Source organism: Cryptotermes secundus, unplaced genomic scaffold (assembly GCF_002891405.2).
Source record: "Cryptotermes secundus unplaced genomic scaffold, Csec_1.0 scaffold185, whole genome shotgun sequence".
NCBI classification, from domain to species: domain Eukaryota; kingdom Metazoa; phylum Arthropoda; class Insecta; order Blattodea; family Kalotermitidae; genus Cryptotermes; species Cryptotermes secundus.
In genome coordinates this window covers 300,257-318,878 of record NW_019723299.1, presented here as the reverse complement: position 1 = coordinate 318,878, position 18,622 = coordinate 300,257, and the positions used below count along the sequence as shown (strand labels likewise).

General features: G+C 36.9%; 1 protein-coding gene across 2 annotated transcripts in view; it reads right to left on the bottom strand.

Annotated features, from left to right (window-relative positions):
- LOC111861673 (kinase suppressor of Ras 1) overlaps nt 1-18,622 on the bottom strand; it is a 68,253-nt gene that overhangs the window by 22,201 nt on the left and 27,430 nt on the right. The window contains exons 9-15 of one of the 2 annotated variants that reach the window (XM_023846430.2): nt 15,197-15,330; nt 13,545-13,665; nt 8,705-8,940; nt 8,029-8,202; nt 6,911-7,096; nt 2,558-2,691; nt 1,524-1,661 (exon numbers count right to left, since the gene is read on the bottom strand). In XM_023846430.2, the coding sequence (XP_023702198.1) occupies nt 1,524-1,661; nt 2,558-2,691; nt 6,911-7,096; nt 8,029-8,202; nt 8,705-8,940; nt 13,545-13,665; nt 15,197-15,330 (1,123 nt within the window). Of the gene's footprint in view, nt 1-1,523; nt 1,662-2,557; nt 2,692-5,487; nt 5,723-6,910; nt 7,097-8,028; nt 8,203-8,704; nt 8,941-13,544; nt 13,666-15,196; nt 15,331-18,622 lie in introns of those variants that run through there. The other variant, XM_033750410.1, reaches the window with a different exon arrangement.

Sequence of the window (18,622 nt, the reverse complement as noted above, 5' to 3'; positions counted from 1 at the left end):
TGAATGTTCTGTTAACTACCACATATCACCACATTCATATTCAACTTAAATATTTAGGATTTCACTTTCTTACATGTCCATAAAAAGCAATTACAACAAGCACTCTCCTCCTTCACAGAAAAAACAAGTCACATATTCCCAAAATACTTCTTTCACTGAATCATCAGTTCTTCAGTCATCCAACCTTTCTCATGGCACCTGAACTACATATGACTGTGAAGTTGTTCTTTCATTTCTTAGAATAAGAGAGGGTGTCTGCTTCCTTCCTTTGTCTAGTATGGACAGCATCATTATAATTCTAAGCTTCTCACAGCAAGTTTTTACTACCACAGATTTCAGGCCTTAACCATCAATTCTGTGGTTTTCCAGTAGAAAGTGATGAACCCAAAATTTGTAAAAAGAGAAGTGCATCACAGAGTTCTCCTTGGGAGAAGTATTAATAAGAACTAGGTCATAAATCTAAGCACATTACTTTTCAGTCAGAGACATAATGAAGTATTAAGGTAATAAATTACTGCATACAGATCTAACCTTGTTTCTTCATTTCCTGAAAAGTGACAATAGTCACTTAACCCTCCTTGCCATCACACACAGAACTGTGTAACTGCTACACATAAAAAAAAAATGACATTAACTGCATTTTCCATTATTCTTTTAAGGTAGTCATGTTTCTAGAACAGACTATTTACAAGCTGCTAGTATGACACCAGCTTCTCAACATAATCCAGACAGCTTCTGAAATAAGGTTGTTCACCTATGATGAGATGGGCCACTTTTCTGCATACACTCGATGTCTATGTAACACCTGCTACATTATCTCGTCTATCTGCAAGGCTTCCATACATACTGTCTTCCACAAAACTGGAAGCCAATCTTTATGTTTTTCAAACAGAACTGGCATACTTAATTGTTCTTTCAATTTTCTCCAGTGTTGGACATTTACACTGGTTAAAAATGAATTCTCATGCTGTCACACAACTGTTGGTTTCTTCTGTGAGTTTCAGAACCATCTGTTTACAACTTGCATCACAGATGCAACACACCCCCTTCAATACCTGTGACACTGCAGGACTTCTTCTTCAACATGGTTAGCCATGATTCATATCATGGTATTCTACTGCACAGTGTAGTATTGGTTTTTCTTAAACTGCATGCATGCTTCCTTGATTTAAGTGAAAAATTGCAATACTACAAAATGACTGAAGTATCCAGATTTAGAACCTGTGGGGTACTGTAAATAATGTCTCGTTCCAGCATGATGCTTTCTAAGTATGAGTGTAAGACAACCCTTGTTTTTCCTATTGTCCAAATATGAAAAAAGTCTTGTATCTGGGTTAATATAGTATGAAGTTTCAAAGTACTGAATACTTAATACATCATTTACTTGAAATGATTTGGCATGTACCACCTGCTTGCTATTTTAATCAAAAGACCAGGATGTTACATTGGAAAATCTTTAGCTACTAAAATCTAATAGACTTAAGCTTTAACCTTTACAGGAACATCTACAAAAAATAACATACCCAAAAGCATATACATCAGAAGCCTTTGTGAAAGGTAATTCCTCTTCATCATGTTTCCGTCGGACTCGGAGGCTTCGAATGATTTCTGGTGAAAGGTAGCAAAGCCAGCCAGGAGGGATGCTCAGGGTATTTCCTTTCCTAATGAGAATAAAGTATCAAATCAGTTGCTTAACATAATGCGGACTGGCTACTTAATTTTCCAAGTTGTCTCTTACTCCTAAACACTCATAATAAAAACAGCAACAGAAAATTCAAATTCACATATCTGAATGATTTTAAAGACTGAATGACCAAGAACACTTGATACTATAGTAAACCTTTGTTCAATGTGGATATCCTTATATTCATAAAAACAAATATGTATAATTATGTGCCAGATGCAGAAAGTTTGAACATGTGTACTATGCCAAACATGCTCTAGTAATGTACATGCTAACACATGCTCTTGTATTTTTTCAAATACTCCCATATTTCTCTTGTGCATCATCTTTCATCCAAGCCCTACGTAGGCTGCTAAGTTCACTGAAGTGTTAAAGATTTCTCTTGTCATTTGCTTGGCAGTTACAGTACCTGTGCAGAGCAGTATGGCTTCCAAATGTAAAGTATCTCAAAGTAGTAGTGCAGAGAAAAGTCATAAGGTTATGACATTACAATGGGGGAAGGAGGGGGGGAGATTCTGGATAAGCTACATGGTGGTATGAGTGTAACATGATTCAGCCATAAGCATCACATGGATGAGTCTACCACCCACACCATCCATCTAAATATTAATGGGAGACATAAGGCCACACTACCATGTTCATTGTAGGTTTACCTAATGTGCAATTCCTGAGGAACATAACCCTTGCACTGGATAAGGCTTACTGTAGTTACATTTATACTATTTGTAGAATCAACAATATACCATCACTACTACAACATACAAAAGTTTCATAATTTTGATCTTTATATTTCTATATGGGATATAAATATTGACTATGGTGTTGCTATGTTAACTGTGATATCTCAAACATATAAACACCAACTTTGTATACCTGTTCCCAAAACAGAGTTTTGTAACACTGAAGAGCCCAAAGTCAGTGATGATAACTTTCCCATTTTCTAGAAATATATTCTTGCTCTTCAAGTCCTTGTGGACAATACCTCTTGCATGGAGGTAACCCATTCCCTAGAAACAAAAACTTTAGCATAGATATTGGTCACAAGTCACATTATCATGAGATCAACAGTAATGTATCTTGATTGTGCCAGGCACCTACCACACAGGTAAGTCATTCTGCTTGCCATGCGTAGTTATTACATAGGTTAGATTAGATATGATGCTCACAACACTTAAGAGCCAGTTAATTCAAAATTGATTTTTAAGTTCAAATCAATGAGTCAGCAAATATATATGTTATATGAGGGGGGACCCAAAAATAACCGGAATTTATTTTTGTTATTTTTTATTTTTGCATTTTTATTGAAGTGTATATTAGTCCTGGCGGAACGAACTCTTTGTGGACAATGCCATTCACATTAAAAAAACAAATCAACATTATTTTCACATTGGATCGCACTTGACGCGCTTTCTTCGGTCGTGGTGAAGTTGGAGTTTTCCACTGGCTTGATGATTGCTTTGATTCTGGATCGTACCCGTAGCACCAAGACTCATCGCCAGTCACAATTCTTTTAAGAAATTCTGGATCGTTCTGCACTTCACTCTTCAAGTCGCAGCAAACATTCACGCGGTTTTCTCTTTGGTCATCTCCGAGCAAGCGAGGAACAAATTTTGCAGACACCCGTCTCATGTGCAAACCTTCGGTTAAAATTCGCTGGACCGTGCTCCATGAGATGTTCGTTTCCTCAGAAAGTTGGTCAATGGTCTTTTGACGATCTTCATCAATTGCACGTTTGACTTTGGCAATGTTTTCGTCATTTCTTCCTGTCGAAGGACGCCTGGGGCGTGGCATGTCTTCTGTTGACATGTTGCCAGATTTGAAACGGGAAAACCACTCGTAGACCTGTGATTTCCCCAAAGCATCATCATTAAAGGCTTGCCGAAGCATCCCAACAGTCTCGGCTGCAGTTTTCCCTAACAGAAAGCAAAATTTCACGCACACTCTTTGTTCCTTCTGGTCGGCCATCTCACTAATCGCCAAAGGGTTGAAACAGGAACGCACACAACAGAGCACCACAGACAAACCACTTAACTCAGACTGATGCCAGCTCACTAACAGTCGCGGGAGACCCCCAGCTAACACCACCTAGCAGCACAACTCGTAACTACAAAGCATGCGCGCGCAACAGGTCGGTTCCGGTTATTTTTGGGTCCCCCTTTGTAAAATACCAATACCTACAAAAATACACCATTTTTAAATACAAAGGGTTATATATGCAGAAAGTGGAACCTTGACATCATGAAAATTGTTGAAATGCATAACTAGAATTACAGCTACAAAAATGCACCAAGGTTCAAATGGTAACATGGGTATGGCTATATTTTCTTCTTCTTTGAAGTTATTATCACAGGAATATGAAAACAATGAAGAAATTTAGACACTACATCCCTAAGCAACAGTTGTGAATCAGCCATTAACTATAAAATGTATTTGTGATAGTGGCATTTACACTGTACTTGAATCTGTAACTGTCCAATTTTCTATCAAATAACACATTTCTGTTATCACACACATAATGAAACTACCCTTTGTATAAGACACCTTGATAGGATCTATACCATCTGTACTCCTCACATCCTGTGACATATTAAACTGAGATCCCAAAACAAACTTCATCAATATGTACTCATGAGGGGGGGGGGAAGGAACATAATTAGTTTACTTAGGTTCAGTATATACCATATTTTCCCTTTGTTCTTCAATATCATAATCAATGTCAAAGAAGTTATTATCACAGGAATATGAAAACAATGAAGAAATTTAGACACTACATCCTTAAGCAACAGTTGTGAATCAGCCATTAACTATAAAATGTATTTGTGATAGTGGCATTTACACTGTACTTGAATCTGTAACTGTCCAATTTTCTATCAAATAACACATTTCTGTTATCACACACATAATGAAACTACCCTTTGTATAAGACACCTTGATAGGATCTATACCATCTGTACTCCTCACATCCTGTGACATATTAAACTGAGATCCCAAAACAAACTTCATCAATATGTACTCATGAGGGGGGGGGGAAGGAACATAATTAGTTTACTTAGGTTCAGTATATACCATATTTTCCCTTTGTTCTTCAATATCATAATCAATGTCAAAGAAGTTAATCCATTCTGCCTTCCTATTTTGTTTCTTAATGGGCTACTGACTTCATACAGATGTATTATTTCAAGTATGTACATACATATATATTTGTACGTGTTCCTCAGTGGCTAAAACATGTAGAGGGTAGGCTGCTCACAATCAGATCGCAGAATTCGAACATTTTCCTAAATGAGGGTAACACTGAGAGGGTGCGCTTATAGGATCATTATAGACTGCTAGCCATAAATAACTATGAAAGCAAAACTGCAAGTACAGATGACATAAAAAGTTATGGGAAAACAGTGACAGTTAGTTATGAATCACCTGTTAATGATGAATATGCCAGAAAAAAGCCTCTGTCTTATGTGACAGTTTTCCATATGTAAAATACTGAGAAATTGATGGTTCCAATGGTTTTTGTTGCCACAATAAAGTTCTCATTACAAGCCATACTTGTTCTACTGTGATCTTACTGTATGATGATGAGGAGGAAAATTGAATCAATACAGAAAAAACAAGATACACAATAGTGAAAGTGTTTCTACATTCTGTGTTTATGTCTTTCAAGTCTACTTCATTAATCACAATCCTTTTCCGAATTCTCATGATTCCAGAAGTGAAACATTACAACTAGACAACTCTCTTCATGGCTCAAGGCTGTGCTTTAAAAATTTACAGTTATTCATATGCTGTAGAAATTCATACCTTTCATGTAAACCTGAAAGTCCACCAATATACTCATGAAATCCACTTACTGGCCCTAACCTGAGCCAGCTGAATCCAGTCTATAACTTCACACTCCATTCCTCCATGTTCAATTTTATCCTCACATCCAAAGCACTGTGGTCAGGTTATCAGCATTTCTGCTTCGTATAGGAGATCCTCGGTTCTAATCTTAGCCTCAAGACCAGTTACGCTAAGGTCTTTCAGGATTTTCCTCAGTACCTCCAAGCAAATGCCAGAACATTATCACAAATTACACCAAAATCGTTTTTTCTACAGCCTTTCAGAATTATTATTTACCAATCATCCTAAAATTCAATGCTACACAATAAGCAATACTGCTGGTGACATCAAATAAACCTTAAATAAAAATAACCTCCTATCTATGTCTAGGTGTCCCAAGTGGTATCTTCCCTTGTAGTTTCCCAACAAAACAGTTGTTTTTATTATTCCCTGTCTATTCATGCTACACACACAGCATATGTCATCCTTTTCTTTTTATTTAACCAACAGTACTAATCATCATCATCATCATCATCGCCAAAAGAGCCGTTTTTGAGCCACAGCCTTTCTCAGAAGAATCTGCCAGACTTGTCTATTATGTTGTGATTAAGACCATCCAGTTTCAGTTCTTCGGGTTTCACAACAGTATTTTTTTTTTCGAAGAGCAACATCATCATCCAACTCACAACCTGGAGGACCAGGCCTCTGTATTTATATCCCCCAGTAACAGGGTGGCCCACTTATATCTCCAGGCACCAGGTTCCCATTTTTGTCACCTTCTATGACTCACAGAGCTATGGTGGATGCATTCTAATCCGCCTCCACACAGGACAAACAGTACAAATTATGAAATAATTTTCACCAGTTCCTTGCTACTTCCTCTTTCTTAGGTCCAAACATCTTCCTCAGCATTTAGTTCAGACAGCCTCAATCTTTTCTTTTCACAAGACACGAAATTTAAAAAAGAAAACAAGTTCAAATCAATCCTGCCAACACAAGATTAAATAATAAAATAAATAAAATTGTTCCTGTGCTTAATTAATTAAGCACCACACCATGAAGACATACTGGAGAATAAAGGTATAGGTCCACCATTCTTAAATTCAGCACTAGATGGAAATGTGTGGTCAACTTCACACCCTTGCCAAGTACCCATCTTATAGGAGGCTTGGTACACTACAAACCAAGTCTGGATCCTGTGAAAAAGAGAAAAGCCTCCTACCCTTGATAGGAATTGAACATCAATTCCTTGCTCATCCAGCCTGTAGTCCAGTTGCTGTACTAACTGAATCTTACTGGCTGCACCAACTGAAGACTTGTAACTGTAATTTTCTTCAGAAAATGCCACTACCCTCAATGCTGTCAGCTTTTAATAACCTGTGGTACAGAATGTGAATGTGAACTTGCCTGAGAAATCTGTTGTGCAACCATTGTGGTTTTATTCATGTTGAACTTGTCTTTACATGTGTGGATATGAGTATAAAGTGTCATGCCTTTGCACATGCTGGTGACAATAGCAAGTCTTGGAAGTTTCATGCACGCACCCATAAACAGCACCAAATTCTCATGGCGAGTTTTACGAAATGTTGCAACCTGTAATTTGAAGAAACATAATATTTGTTTTAAAAAAAATCAATACACAGCCATCTGAAAATGATGATGATTAACATCTTACTTCCATGCAATCACAGAGGCTTATTAATGTGCACCAATCAAAGGGCTTACTTGTTCTTGCTACCTGAATCATTCAAACTCGAAAAATGTATTAGGACATGATCTATATCTCTGGCTTACTATTCTGAAGGATCAATAGAATACAAATAAATAAAGAAATAAATAACTCTATTCCATTCTGCTAAGAACAGTATTTCACTGTAGATATTCTAACATTACCCAAACTAACATCACTTCTTAGGCCGCGCCATAGCTCAAGCAATTAGTCACTGGCTTCCCACCGCGGCAGCCTAGTTTTGATCCCAGGTCTGGTCAAGTGGGATTTGTGGTGGACAAAGTGGCCCTGGGGCAGGTTTTCTCCAAGTACTTCGGTTTCCCCTGCCAATCTTCATTCCATCAATTGCTCCACAATCACCCTCACCTATCATCTGGAGCTGGTACAATAGGCCAGAAGTGGCCACAGTAGTACAAGGGACTTAGTCCCACCCTACTAGCAATAAAAAAAAATTCTTTATTCCTCTCCCTCTCTGTACTTCATGGAAGAATTACTTGCATACCTCATTCTCATTTTTAATTTCAGAGGGGTACGTTCTGCATACCTCTGCACCCGTTACTATATTGTGCTCTCAAGCATCAAAATGAAGCATACGAAAGAACTGTGATATTCCACAATTTTTATTCGATTTACTGAATGCCTACTTCATCAAAAGTATTAAATAAACAATATTCTTAACTCTCTGCATATAGTGATGAAACACTCAAATATGGCTCCTCCTGCATCAAGTAAAGACATAAAGTGAAGCTGACCCAATAAAGAAGTGTCAAGAATGACAGGATATTAAAACACCAACCTCTAGCTTAAAAGCTTCAAGTGTCTTTTCATCATCCAGATAATCCATGTTGAGAACTCTGATCGCAACATCCCCATGCCAATTTCCTCTGTATACTGTACCAAATCTACCAGTTCCAATGGGCTCTCCAATTTTCAGTTCATCAAATGGTATATCCCACTCTCTCATGGACAGCTGTCAAAAATATGTAACAACATAAAAATCGCAGCAAATAGATAAAGGTATAAATCAGAACCTGAGGCTATATAAATTAAATGTCAAACAGACACACATTGAAAAATGTGCCATTGCAATCTGATAGAGCAGTAACACACATATATACAAAAAAGCAAAATCACTATGATTCAGACAGTCATTTCGCAACATATACCAAATTCACTAGCATAATTCTTGCATTTTAAGTGGAATTTTGTCCTAAGAGTACTGTATTAAATAAAATTCCTTAAAGCTCAAAGGTAACATAATACCAACATAACAACCCCCAGAAGAGAAGGAACTCTGATATCACTCACAACAACCCATGTATAGGTGGAAGAACTATAAAAACTTTGCTTTATATACTATCTGTGAAAAATCAACAGAACTAGTTCCTTGTGCTGACGGATCATTTAAGTTTTGGCACTGTAAGATAAATGATCCACTAAATTACTTTTAGTTTAAGAAATATTGTACTTACACTGTTTTGTCTTGGCCAAGTCCTATCCACAGCTTCCCCATCAGATACCTGACTATCTTGGGAATCCACTCGAACAGGAGTCTGTTCAGAATCTGTACTAATGCTCCCTGAGCCTGAGGCAGAAACTGTCCTATCACTATCATTTGACTTGTGAGTTTCAATCACTTCCTCAAGGGCAGGAGATGCCACTAATGGATGGGTCTCTAGAGTAACTCCATCTTGTTTATGGCTCACATCTAGAGAGAGAGAGAAAAAAAACAATATATCCTTAACAAGAATTTTCATATAGTTTTGCTCTCATAATGCTTAAACTGGAAATTTCATTTCAAAATATATGAATTATAACAGTCAGTATAATAAAAAATATCCTATTAACTTGCAGTAGACGACTCTCATTCAGCCTCTACTACACTGGTCTCACTTTATCTATAGGAGCATGTGTGATGTCAGAGCAGCATAATTCCACTGCCTTTGGTTGCATGCATATGGCATGAACTAAAAACATTTACCACTCCTAATCACTGTTTTGCAGTCTGAAGATCCCATACAGTTCTCCTTCACCATCAGCAGCTTTGCCTTTATCACTATCATCCAAACCACTGCAACTGTTCACTGCCCCTAAATTTATAATGTTGTCACATCATCAAAAATTATTTCACATTCTGTGTACTCATGTTCAATATCTTTTATATTGTAACGTGTTTGGAGTAGATACTTCCATGGTAACGCTATAACACTGAGCCGTTGCGTAGACAATGCCGAAACAACGAACGCGTTCCCCTGGAGATGAACAACAGAAGGCCACTGAGTAACAACGGATGGGACGAAACATGTTACCAGTGTATAAAGAGCGTTCCCGAAGCAACGGATTGCCGAACACGGGAGATCGAACCTTGGGGAATGGTCTCTCATATCTGGTCCGCAGAATACCTACATAAGCCGAGAGCGACAGAACTAATTAGCCTTCATACAACACAGTTGGAACTGAGCCTTCATACAACGCAGTTGGAACCTAGTCGAGACGCCGCAGAAGTCACGTAATACCACAAGCGATAATAACTGTATGGTGTAACTTTTTCTTCACACAGGTTCTTGAATGATTCTATATCACATAACATACTTCTGGACATGAGTCATCCTTTCATTTGGGTTCAAAAGCTCTCTATTGACTGAGATCAGGTTAATACAAAGGCATTCAAAGTGAAGTGTGTCCTGCACTTTTAAGCACCTCATGCACAGAATACCTCACATTTCTTGGCTTACACTGCATTACCAGTTCATACAGGCTTCATATCAGTTCATCATGATAGAATTCAGAACATCGTTTATTCTTATGTTGTGGTATGGGGAGTTACAATGTATCGCAGTGGAGTTTGGTCTTAAGTTCAGAACAAGTCTCTTGATTACCCATTTATCATAATTGTATTGATCCATCTGATGATGGTAATCTCCTGCTGCCTGATGGTATATCCCAAACAAAACTTGGTAAATCCACACAAACATACAGATTGATATGAAAAATATATATAAAAAAACAGTATGTACCAAATGAAATGTATGGACTGCCCACTAAAATACATAAAGGCAAACAGGCCAACAGTCTATACCCAATATAAAGACCACACACAGGCCATTAGGAATAGCAACAGTAACTCGGGATATTACAGTCATTTGTTAAGTAGGGGGCATGCACACGGTAGTATATCTGACAATGAAAATTATGAAAATACAGAGAAAGTGACACACAACACAACAGGACAGCCACCCAGCTCCATGGAGTAAGTAATAAACATGTAATCATCTGGAACATTAATACATGTTATACACAAAAATACTAACATAAGACATTAAGATATGTTATAGATACACAAGAGCATAAATGTGACTACACACTGAATATCAGAACCACAAAACAAAAGCACAGCAGTTTTCAGTACCAATTTTCATCACCTCATTATGACCAATGTCGGTTGAAACATTTAGTGCAATGTACAGGAACTTTTAAATAAAGTTCAAAAAGTTGCATTGTGTGATGAAGAAACTTTTAAATATGTTTTCATATGACCTGTTGCACGTAAGACAGTGAATTAGTGACATCTGTTGAACAATAAAAATGTGCAACAGGATGCTACAATATAATCTCATAGTATTCCACGAATGTGATGAATATAGAGATCTAACACTTTCTGAGAGAAGATGTAAATACTAACTGAATCACTGGTGAGTATGAAGTGAAGATATTGTAAATAATGCTGACATTTGCACAAATTTTATATATTTGATTTGCTTATATCATGTACTTTATTTAACAGAAAAATAATGTTTTTCTTTCGTTTTTTTGTCATTACAGTGATCAGTTGACTTGCACAGACAATCTTTAGTGAAATACTATTATTATATATGACAAATATATATTTTAGTCATTTTAGTATGAAGACATCAGGGCATGCAATGCAGTAGTTAGATGTGCATACAGAAAACGCACCTGAAGATGGCACATTAGTGCTGAAACATGTAGTGCAAAAGAGAAGAGTAAGGTGAAAAAGTGTGTGCACTGTAAGACGGTTAGTATAAATCATGGACATGAGTCAGTGCAACAGGATGCTAAAATATAACATTACTTGCACTCATTTAGTGAAAAATCTCTGTACTTTGATTCACTTTGTGAAATATGATAGTTATGCTACCATTATCACTATGATAAGGTTCTTTAGTAGTATTTATATTTTATTCTATAAATTATTTATTTATTCACAATATATAAACAATAAAATGATTGAATCTATAACAGCAACTGTAATTTTCAATCCCTTTACTTTCTGATTCCATTCAGGCCAGAGCAATTTCAGTCAAATTTCCTAGTACATCCTCACTTACTGGATAACAATTCCGAGTCATCATCTTTCAAAAATGATGCTGTCTCAAAAGAACCAGAAGATTCCAATTCACAAGAAGATACTCACATTTAATGATGTAGTGAGAATCTTTGTTTCAAATGACATGCGATGGAATACAAGATGTACAGGACAAAATGGTTTCTGAGCAGTCATTGGTAATCTAAGTAGTGTGGTTTTAGACTACTCCACATGTAATAGAAAACGTAAGAAATCTCCACAGCATGAGTGTTGGAAAGACTTTTATGGATCCGTGAAAGCAATGGAGCTGCATGTTGCCAAAAGACTTTTTGTGGATAATGCTATTTTGCAATCTGACAATGTTGAAGTTGAAGTTTTGATAGGAGATGATGATAGCTCTACAGCCGCAGCATGTCAGGCTGCAAGTACTCATCCCATAATCAAACATTCTGATGTCAATCATGCCTCAGGAGGAGTTAAGAAACAATTACACAGCACTGAGAAAAGTCACCAGGAGTTAACAAAAGACCTTATTGTATACCTCAAATGAGGCTTTATATATGCTGTGGCTCAGAATAAAGGCAACAGTAAAGCAATGGCAGATGCAATCCCTTGCATTCTGTATCACACATTAAATGATCACAGTAAATGTGGTAGGTCTGTGGTGTAGCTAACTTCAGGATAAGCAAACTACGACCATAAAATAGTTCCTGGAGGTTTTAACGATCAGCAATCATTTGAAGAGCTTAGAGATATTTTTCAGAAAATAGCTTCACATACAAATTTTCATGTGGTGTTTCTAGTAATGCTAATGAAAGCCTAAATGCCAACATGGTCAATAAAGCTCGAAAGCCAAGGTGTTACAGGATGACTGCAACAGCTGATTTGCAATTTGCGTGTACTGCTGGACAAAAAAGCACCCATGAAGGATACACCCAAGAAACAGCCAAGGCTATCAACCTGTCCCCTGGTGAACACCAATCACATCATGTTTCAAGGACCCAAAAAGTTCTATGTAAAAGTCAATCACTGATGAAGACTCTTGCATTAAAAAAAAATGAACTGGTTTATGTCATTGAAAAGAAAATATCGAAGGTGTTACCTACAAAACTAATTGTGCCTTTCTGAATGAACCAGCAGTACCCATTGATGAAGATGACGATGAGTTCAATTTGGAAGAGGAGGTTGGTGAAATTCATATTGTCCTACTTGACATCTCGAAACCTCTGGTTTTGATACCAACTGTGATATTTTACAGATCACTGCAGCTAATGGTTTAATGAACTGTAATGGTGATCTTGCATACCATGGTGTAAAAGTACAATCTGCTCCTATGAGATTAGCATTGGTACGCTCTACTGAGTATCTGGGATTATTTTAAAGAGAATGCTGCACTGCTGTACATGAATTAACATTTGGCGGACCTATATCATTTAGAGCAATCTCTAAATATTCTTTTGTCAATGAGTCTGTCGAAATAATCTATGGTTCCACAAACATGTTGCATGTGTTTATAAAAATTACCAGTAGAAAGGGTAAAAATGGATGCTCAATAAAAGGATTAACAAATTCAAAGAACATAAACACCAATGAAGCACATAATGTGATATGCTACTGAGATTCTTGCAAAACTTCAAAAGTTCGAGACAACAAATCAAATGTTACTTGCAAATGCTAAGCCTTTTCTGAGAGAACTGCATACTGGAAACCAGAAAACTGAACTATCAACAAGTTATCAACTTCAGCACCATTGGGAAATATTGTGGGATTAATAATTAAAAAAAAAATTAGCAATGGCATAACTTAATGTGGAAATTCTATAAGAAACATATAATAATCTTGATGGCGATCATAAATGTTGGCATACAGACATCAACATACAAATGTACCACTGTAGTGAGCAGGAATAATGTAAAGGTCATGCTGTATCTGTAATTTAATAAAGGCAACTTCATTCCATAATAATAAAAATAAGTATTTCTTGCCTGGAAAATGGAACTGCTGTTTTGTAGTAGAATGAGGTGTATGGGTAGTCATGACAAGAGCTGGGCTTGAGGGAGTTGAGCTGTTGCAGCTGGAAGTGTTGGAACTGGAATCTGGGCCCTGCTGTATGAAAGAAAATTGGTCAGATATTATGCAACAAATTATGAATGTATTTTGTTTCATGCACTGTATTAGCTTCCATCTCAAACTGTAATATCATATATGAAAAACTGCATAACAGAAAGTATCTTATAATTATACAACTATAATCATGTTCAAAATCTGACATAAGAAAAGCTGATCTGGCTACCATAATTTGTTTGGTGGGAGAGAAAGAGTGATGGACAGAACAGCCACTTCATTGGAATCAGAGCTGTAAGCTTTCTGATTAATTATCAACTTTTGAAGGCTTCCTTAATGTTCTCTCGTGCCTTCCCTCAGTCTCCTGCTACAAAGGCTGTTGTAATACAGGTTTAGAAAAAATGATCTCCACAGTTTCAGAAATTTATTTTTAAGCAATCAGGGAAGATACATCATCCGAACATTGAGACAATAAACTATAGCTGACAAATTTTATTTTACCCCTTGGAAGTCTCTGACATGTGCATTACTAGAACTCTACAGACATCAAGTTGGGCCATCCATATACACTGTGCAGAAAAGGGAACTTTCCCCTTATGCATACAACCTGACTCACGATTTTTAAATGCATAAATGGACAGCTTAGATGGATCCACTCCATATTCTGTTTAACAGTGTCCATGACATTTCACTCATTTGGTTTTATCAAATCTCAGGACATATGTCACTTTTTGAAAACTGTCACCATTTTGACTGCAGTGCACCCAGCAGCAAATTGTTGCAACTCTACATGCATGCATTGACTCAAATTCTGACAGCTGTAATCTAATGTCTGGAAATTCAGATGTATTACCTCACATGATTCTTTCACAACACATTTCCAAAACTGTAAGGAACACTTGCATTTACCCTGTGGAATTATACTGAAGGGATGATGACCCACATCCTTCTTGCCCATATCTATTATAAAAAGAACATTCAAATGGAAGAACTGCAACATTCACTTAAGAGCCAAAACTTGTTAAAAACTGTTACTGGTTTTCATGACTGAATGAACAGAAATATCAGGAAATGCTGTACTTATTTTAGCTGAAGTGAAAAACAAATTAGTCAAGTATCTTTCAAAGATTCAGCAGTAAATAAAGACACAATAAATCATTTCAATCAAGTCTATAACCTTCCCCCCACCTCTTAATCAAACACCCAGTTATTACTCCAGTATTCCGAGAGAGATGGAAAAAAGAATGGGCACCAGAGCCAATGTACAGAAGGGATATTCCCCTTTACACCCTAGAACCTACTGAGGCATCAAGAAACACTGTGACTCTCCAAGACACATCACGAGCATACAGGAAGAAAACACAAACTCTTGTGGCCAAGAACGACTATTTACGCTGCAGCATTTTCAACCATTTACATCATGACAGGGTTAATCAGTCTAATAAATCAATTAATAACGAAAAGACTTAATATTTATTCCGATCAATACTCAGTTCATGTAACAATGTAAAACAGATAAATATAGTACATAGTGAAAACAATTATCTGAGGCTGTCTTATGTGAAGAACTTACTGGGAAGGGTGGTATGTTGATGGAAGGTTGAGGATGTTGTCGCTTTGGATTCTTCCGAATATTAGCAAGTAAGTTAGATGTATGATGACTTGGAGAGGACCTACTCATACTTGGAGACTGGTTTGGTAAAAACACTGCAAGAAAGACAAGAACTGTAAACTATTCATGAACAGAAGCAATTAATGACAGAATGTGGAATGTAATTAAATATGTATCATGGCCATAACACAACCTATTGCAATAGTATCATGCACACACTGCTGAAAGTTTATCCGCTGTGTCTGCTTATGAAGAGACAAGAAAAATCAGCACTAAATAACCTGTGTAGCTGAGAGAATCATTAAGTAAATCGGGGATCAGTTGAAAAGAGAGAAACAGCAATTCATTGTAGCTGCTAGCAGTTAATTATAGATGATATGTCTACAATTTTGCTTCAAAAATAGGCACTAAAGTAAATGCTACGCAGCGCCTGACAGATGATATGCATAGCCCACATATATGCCTAGGATAACATAACTGGGGTAGTGATGGGGAAGTCATATTATTGTATTTCTCCTAGTGCACAGCATACTATGAAGTGGAAACCCTACCACACTGAAAGGTTCAAGAGAAGATGAATACAGATATCTGCATGAATATTACATAATGGGATAAACTTGTACTTAACTTGATTTACAGGAAACCATAACACCTAATATCAAGATAGAAGGCAAAACTCTCCATTTATTTTTTGCAACCTGTACACATATACAGTTTGCAGTTCCGTATTGAAGAAATGGAAGGAAGCTGAAAAATAACAGTATACAGGGTGAATCACAACTCAACGGCAAAACTTCAGGAACGCACTCCTCATGTAGAGAGAAGAAAAAAAGTATATGACAACATGGGTCCAGAAATGCATATAATTACAGAGTAGTAATTGTGTCTGCATGCCACTGAAAAGAATTGGCGACATGAGTGATTTCTATCGGTGGGTCGGCCTTTCACTGGGAGGACAGCCTTTCTATCGGTGGGTTAGCTTTTCACTGGGAGGACAGCTTTATGATTATCATGACGTCACCTGTGATTACTTTGTGATAAATTTTCCTCTGCCAATTTTTTTCAGTGGCGTGCAGACACAATTACTACTCTGTAATTATATGCATTTCCGGACCCATGTTGTCATAAACTTTTTTTGTTCTTTCTATATGAGGAGTCCGTTCCTGAAGTTTTGCCGTTGAGTTGTGATACACCTGTATACTCCTATAATACTGATACATATTTACGAAGATGACATTATCCCTGGGGTTAATTTTATATTTTTAATTTTTCTGTTGATCCATACTGGTACAACCACTGGATATAGAAAAGTAAAAAACGAATACAGACAGTACAAAAATATTAATTAATCAATCACTACACCATAGTGTATGGAGGAATAGAGATATAGTCCCACCATTCTTAACCTTGGCAACAGATGGAGGTCAGTGGTTGACTTCATGTAATTGCTGTTTCATGCCCAGGGAAACAGCCCCAATTACCCACCATTGGGGGCTGTGTGGACCCCAGAGTCAGTCTGGACATTATGGAGAAGCGAAAAATCTCTTGCCCCTCTCAGGAATCAAAACCTGACTCCTAGGTCATCCAGCCCATAGCCTAGTTGCTATTCTAACTTTGCTAACCTGGATCTTATTTATGACATATGTAAAGCATAATGTTAAAAAAAACACACACACAACTTGCCAGGAATTATAGTGCCAGTGAAATCTGAAATCTCTAAATGAGGAAGCATGAACAAGAGTCTCCCTCTTTAGGAAGATGGCCAAAGGAAATACAAATAGCACATGCCAAATATGAGATATTCCATTTGGCATGCACAAATGTATCAAGACTACGCCTGCAAAACTGTCTGATCCATCGAATCCATTTTGCCTCCAAAACTACTAGTGGAACCAAAACCCACAGCTAAAGTAGCATATATAAGAAGATGACTGAGTATGTGGTTCTTTTTCAGTGTGGTGGCAAATATGGGAGACAAAGGATACTGAAATAAATGACTTTCATTTACATATAATCATGCACATACACTGCAGCACTTCAATGTGTTAACTCTACAAGTGTCTAGTGTTGAAAATATTGACATTATGCAGGTGCTTGTGATACCACGATCGAAAGTTCTGCCTTCAAAATATTGCTAAAGGTGACATTTGTTCTGATTCCATCTCAACTACATACTCAAGAAATATCTGTAGGCAATATTTTCCATACATCTGAAAAAGTCAGGGGGTTCTATTATATATATTATTTGCCAGAATAATAAGACAACCTGAGATCGCAATTACAAAAGAAAACATAGTCAATGAAACTGATAAAACTGTGAATACTGTGGAAGAATGAAGTGACTCTTGTAATACTGAACACTGAGACATTGAAAATAACATTACTGACAGTAAGAACAACTGTCTCTGATAACATGGCTTCTTATTCCATGGCTGTGAGGAGCCACACGAGGACTAGTGATTTGGATGACATGCTACTGCAAAACAGCATAAAAAATCTCATAACAATTTTAATGAACAATTTGGTCGAAATTTTGATCATAAGCTGCCAAAATAGTAAAAATTTCCAACATTTTGAATTTCAGGTCATGCACTGCTCTTTTGAGTTAGGGCTGTCCAAAATATTATCAGTAATTATGTGCATTGTGTATAATCTGTTCATTTGTATGGTTTTTAGCCAATATAATTTAAATACTAAAACACATTTCAGTTCATTTTTCTCAAAATGGCAATGAATCTAAGTAAGTTAATAATAACAGCACTGGTCTGCATTTCTACTGGACCTCAATTTTGCAGCGTTCTGACCCTTCACTGCAGGAACTGAAGCAGGCACTTACAAGGTTAATGTACAAACTGAATATTCTAGGGCATTATGACTAGGGACCGGATTTTAATGCAAATGCATATTTTTTCTTGCAACCAGAAAGTATGCTCCTTTGGATATATGTGTGAATTACTCCATTTCTTAAATTTTGGACATGGTTTGATGGTGCATATAAATGCATATTTTGCCTGTTTTATGAATAAGCATCATATTTTCGAAGATCTCTATTTATACTGCATATTTCTTCTTAAAATGTTTATTTATCATATATATTTTTTAATTTTATGTTCAAATTTTCAATCATGGTCATGTGTATACAATTTTTCTTTTCCGTATTAGAATATGTTGCATATTTGACTCAACATTTCGTCATGATTCATGTTTCTAATGCAATACCCAGGACGGGACTTCCCCGATGCCTCTACTCGTAACTTGCCTCAACCGCGTACCATAAAAGTGGCCGTGAAGAGATTAGTTGGAAGCGTCCACATGTAGCCGCTATCAACGTAATACTATTCAACCGATAAGGGACTTCACTTATTTATTTCCCAAGTCTCCATGAGG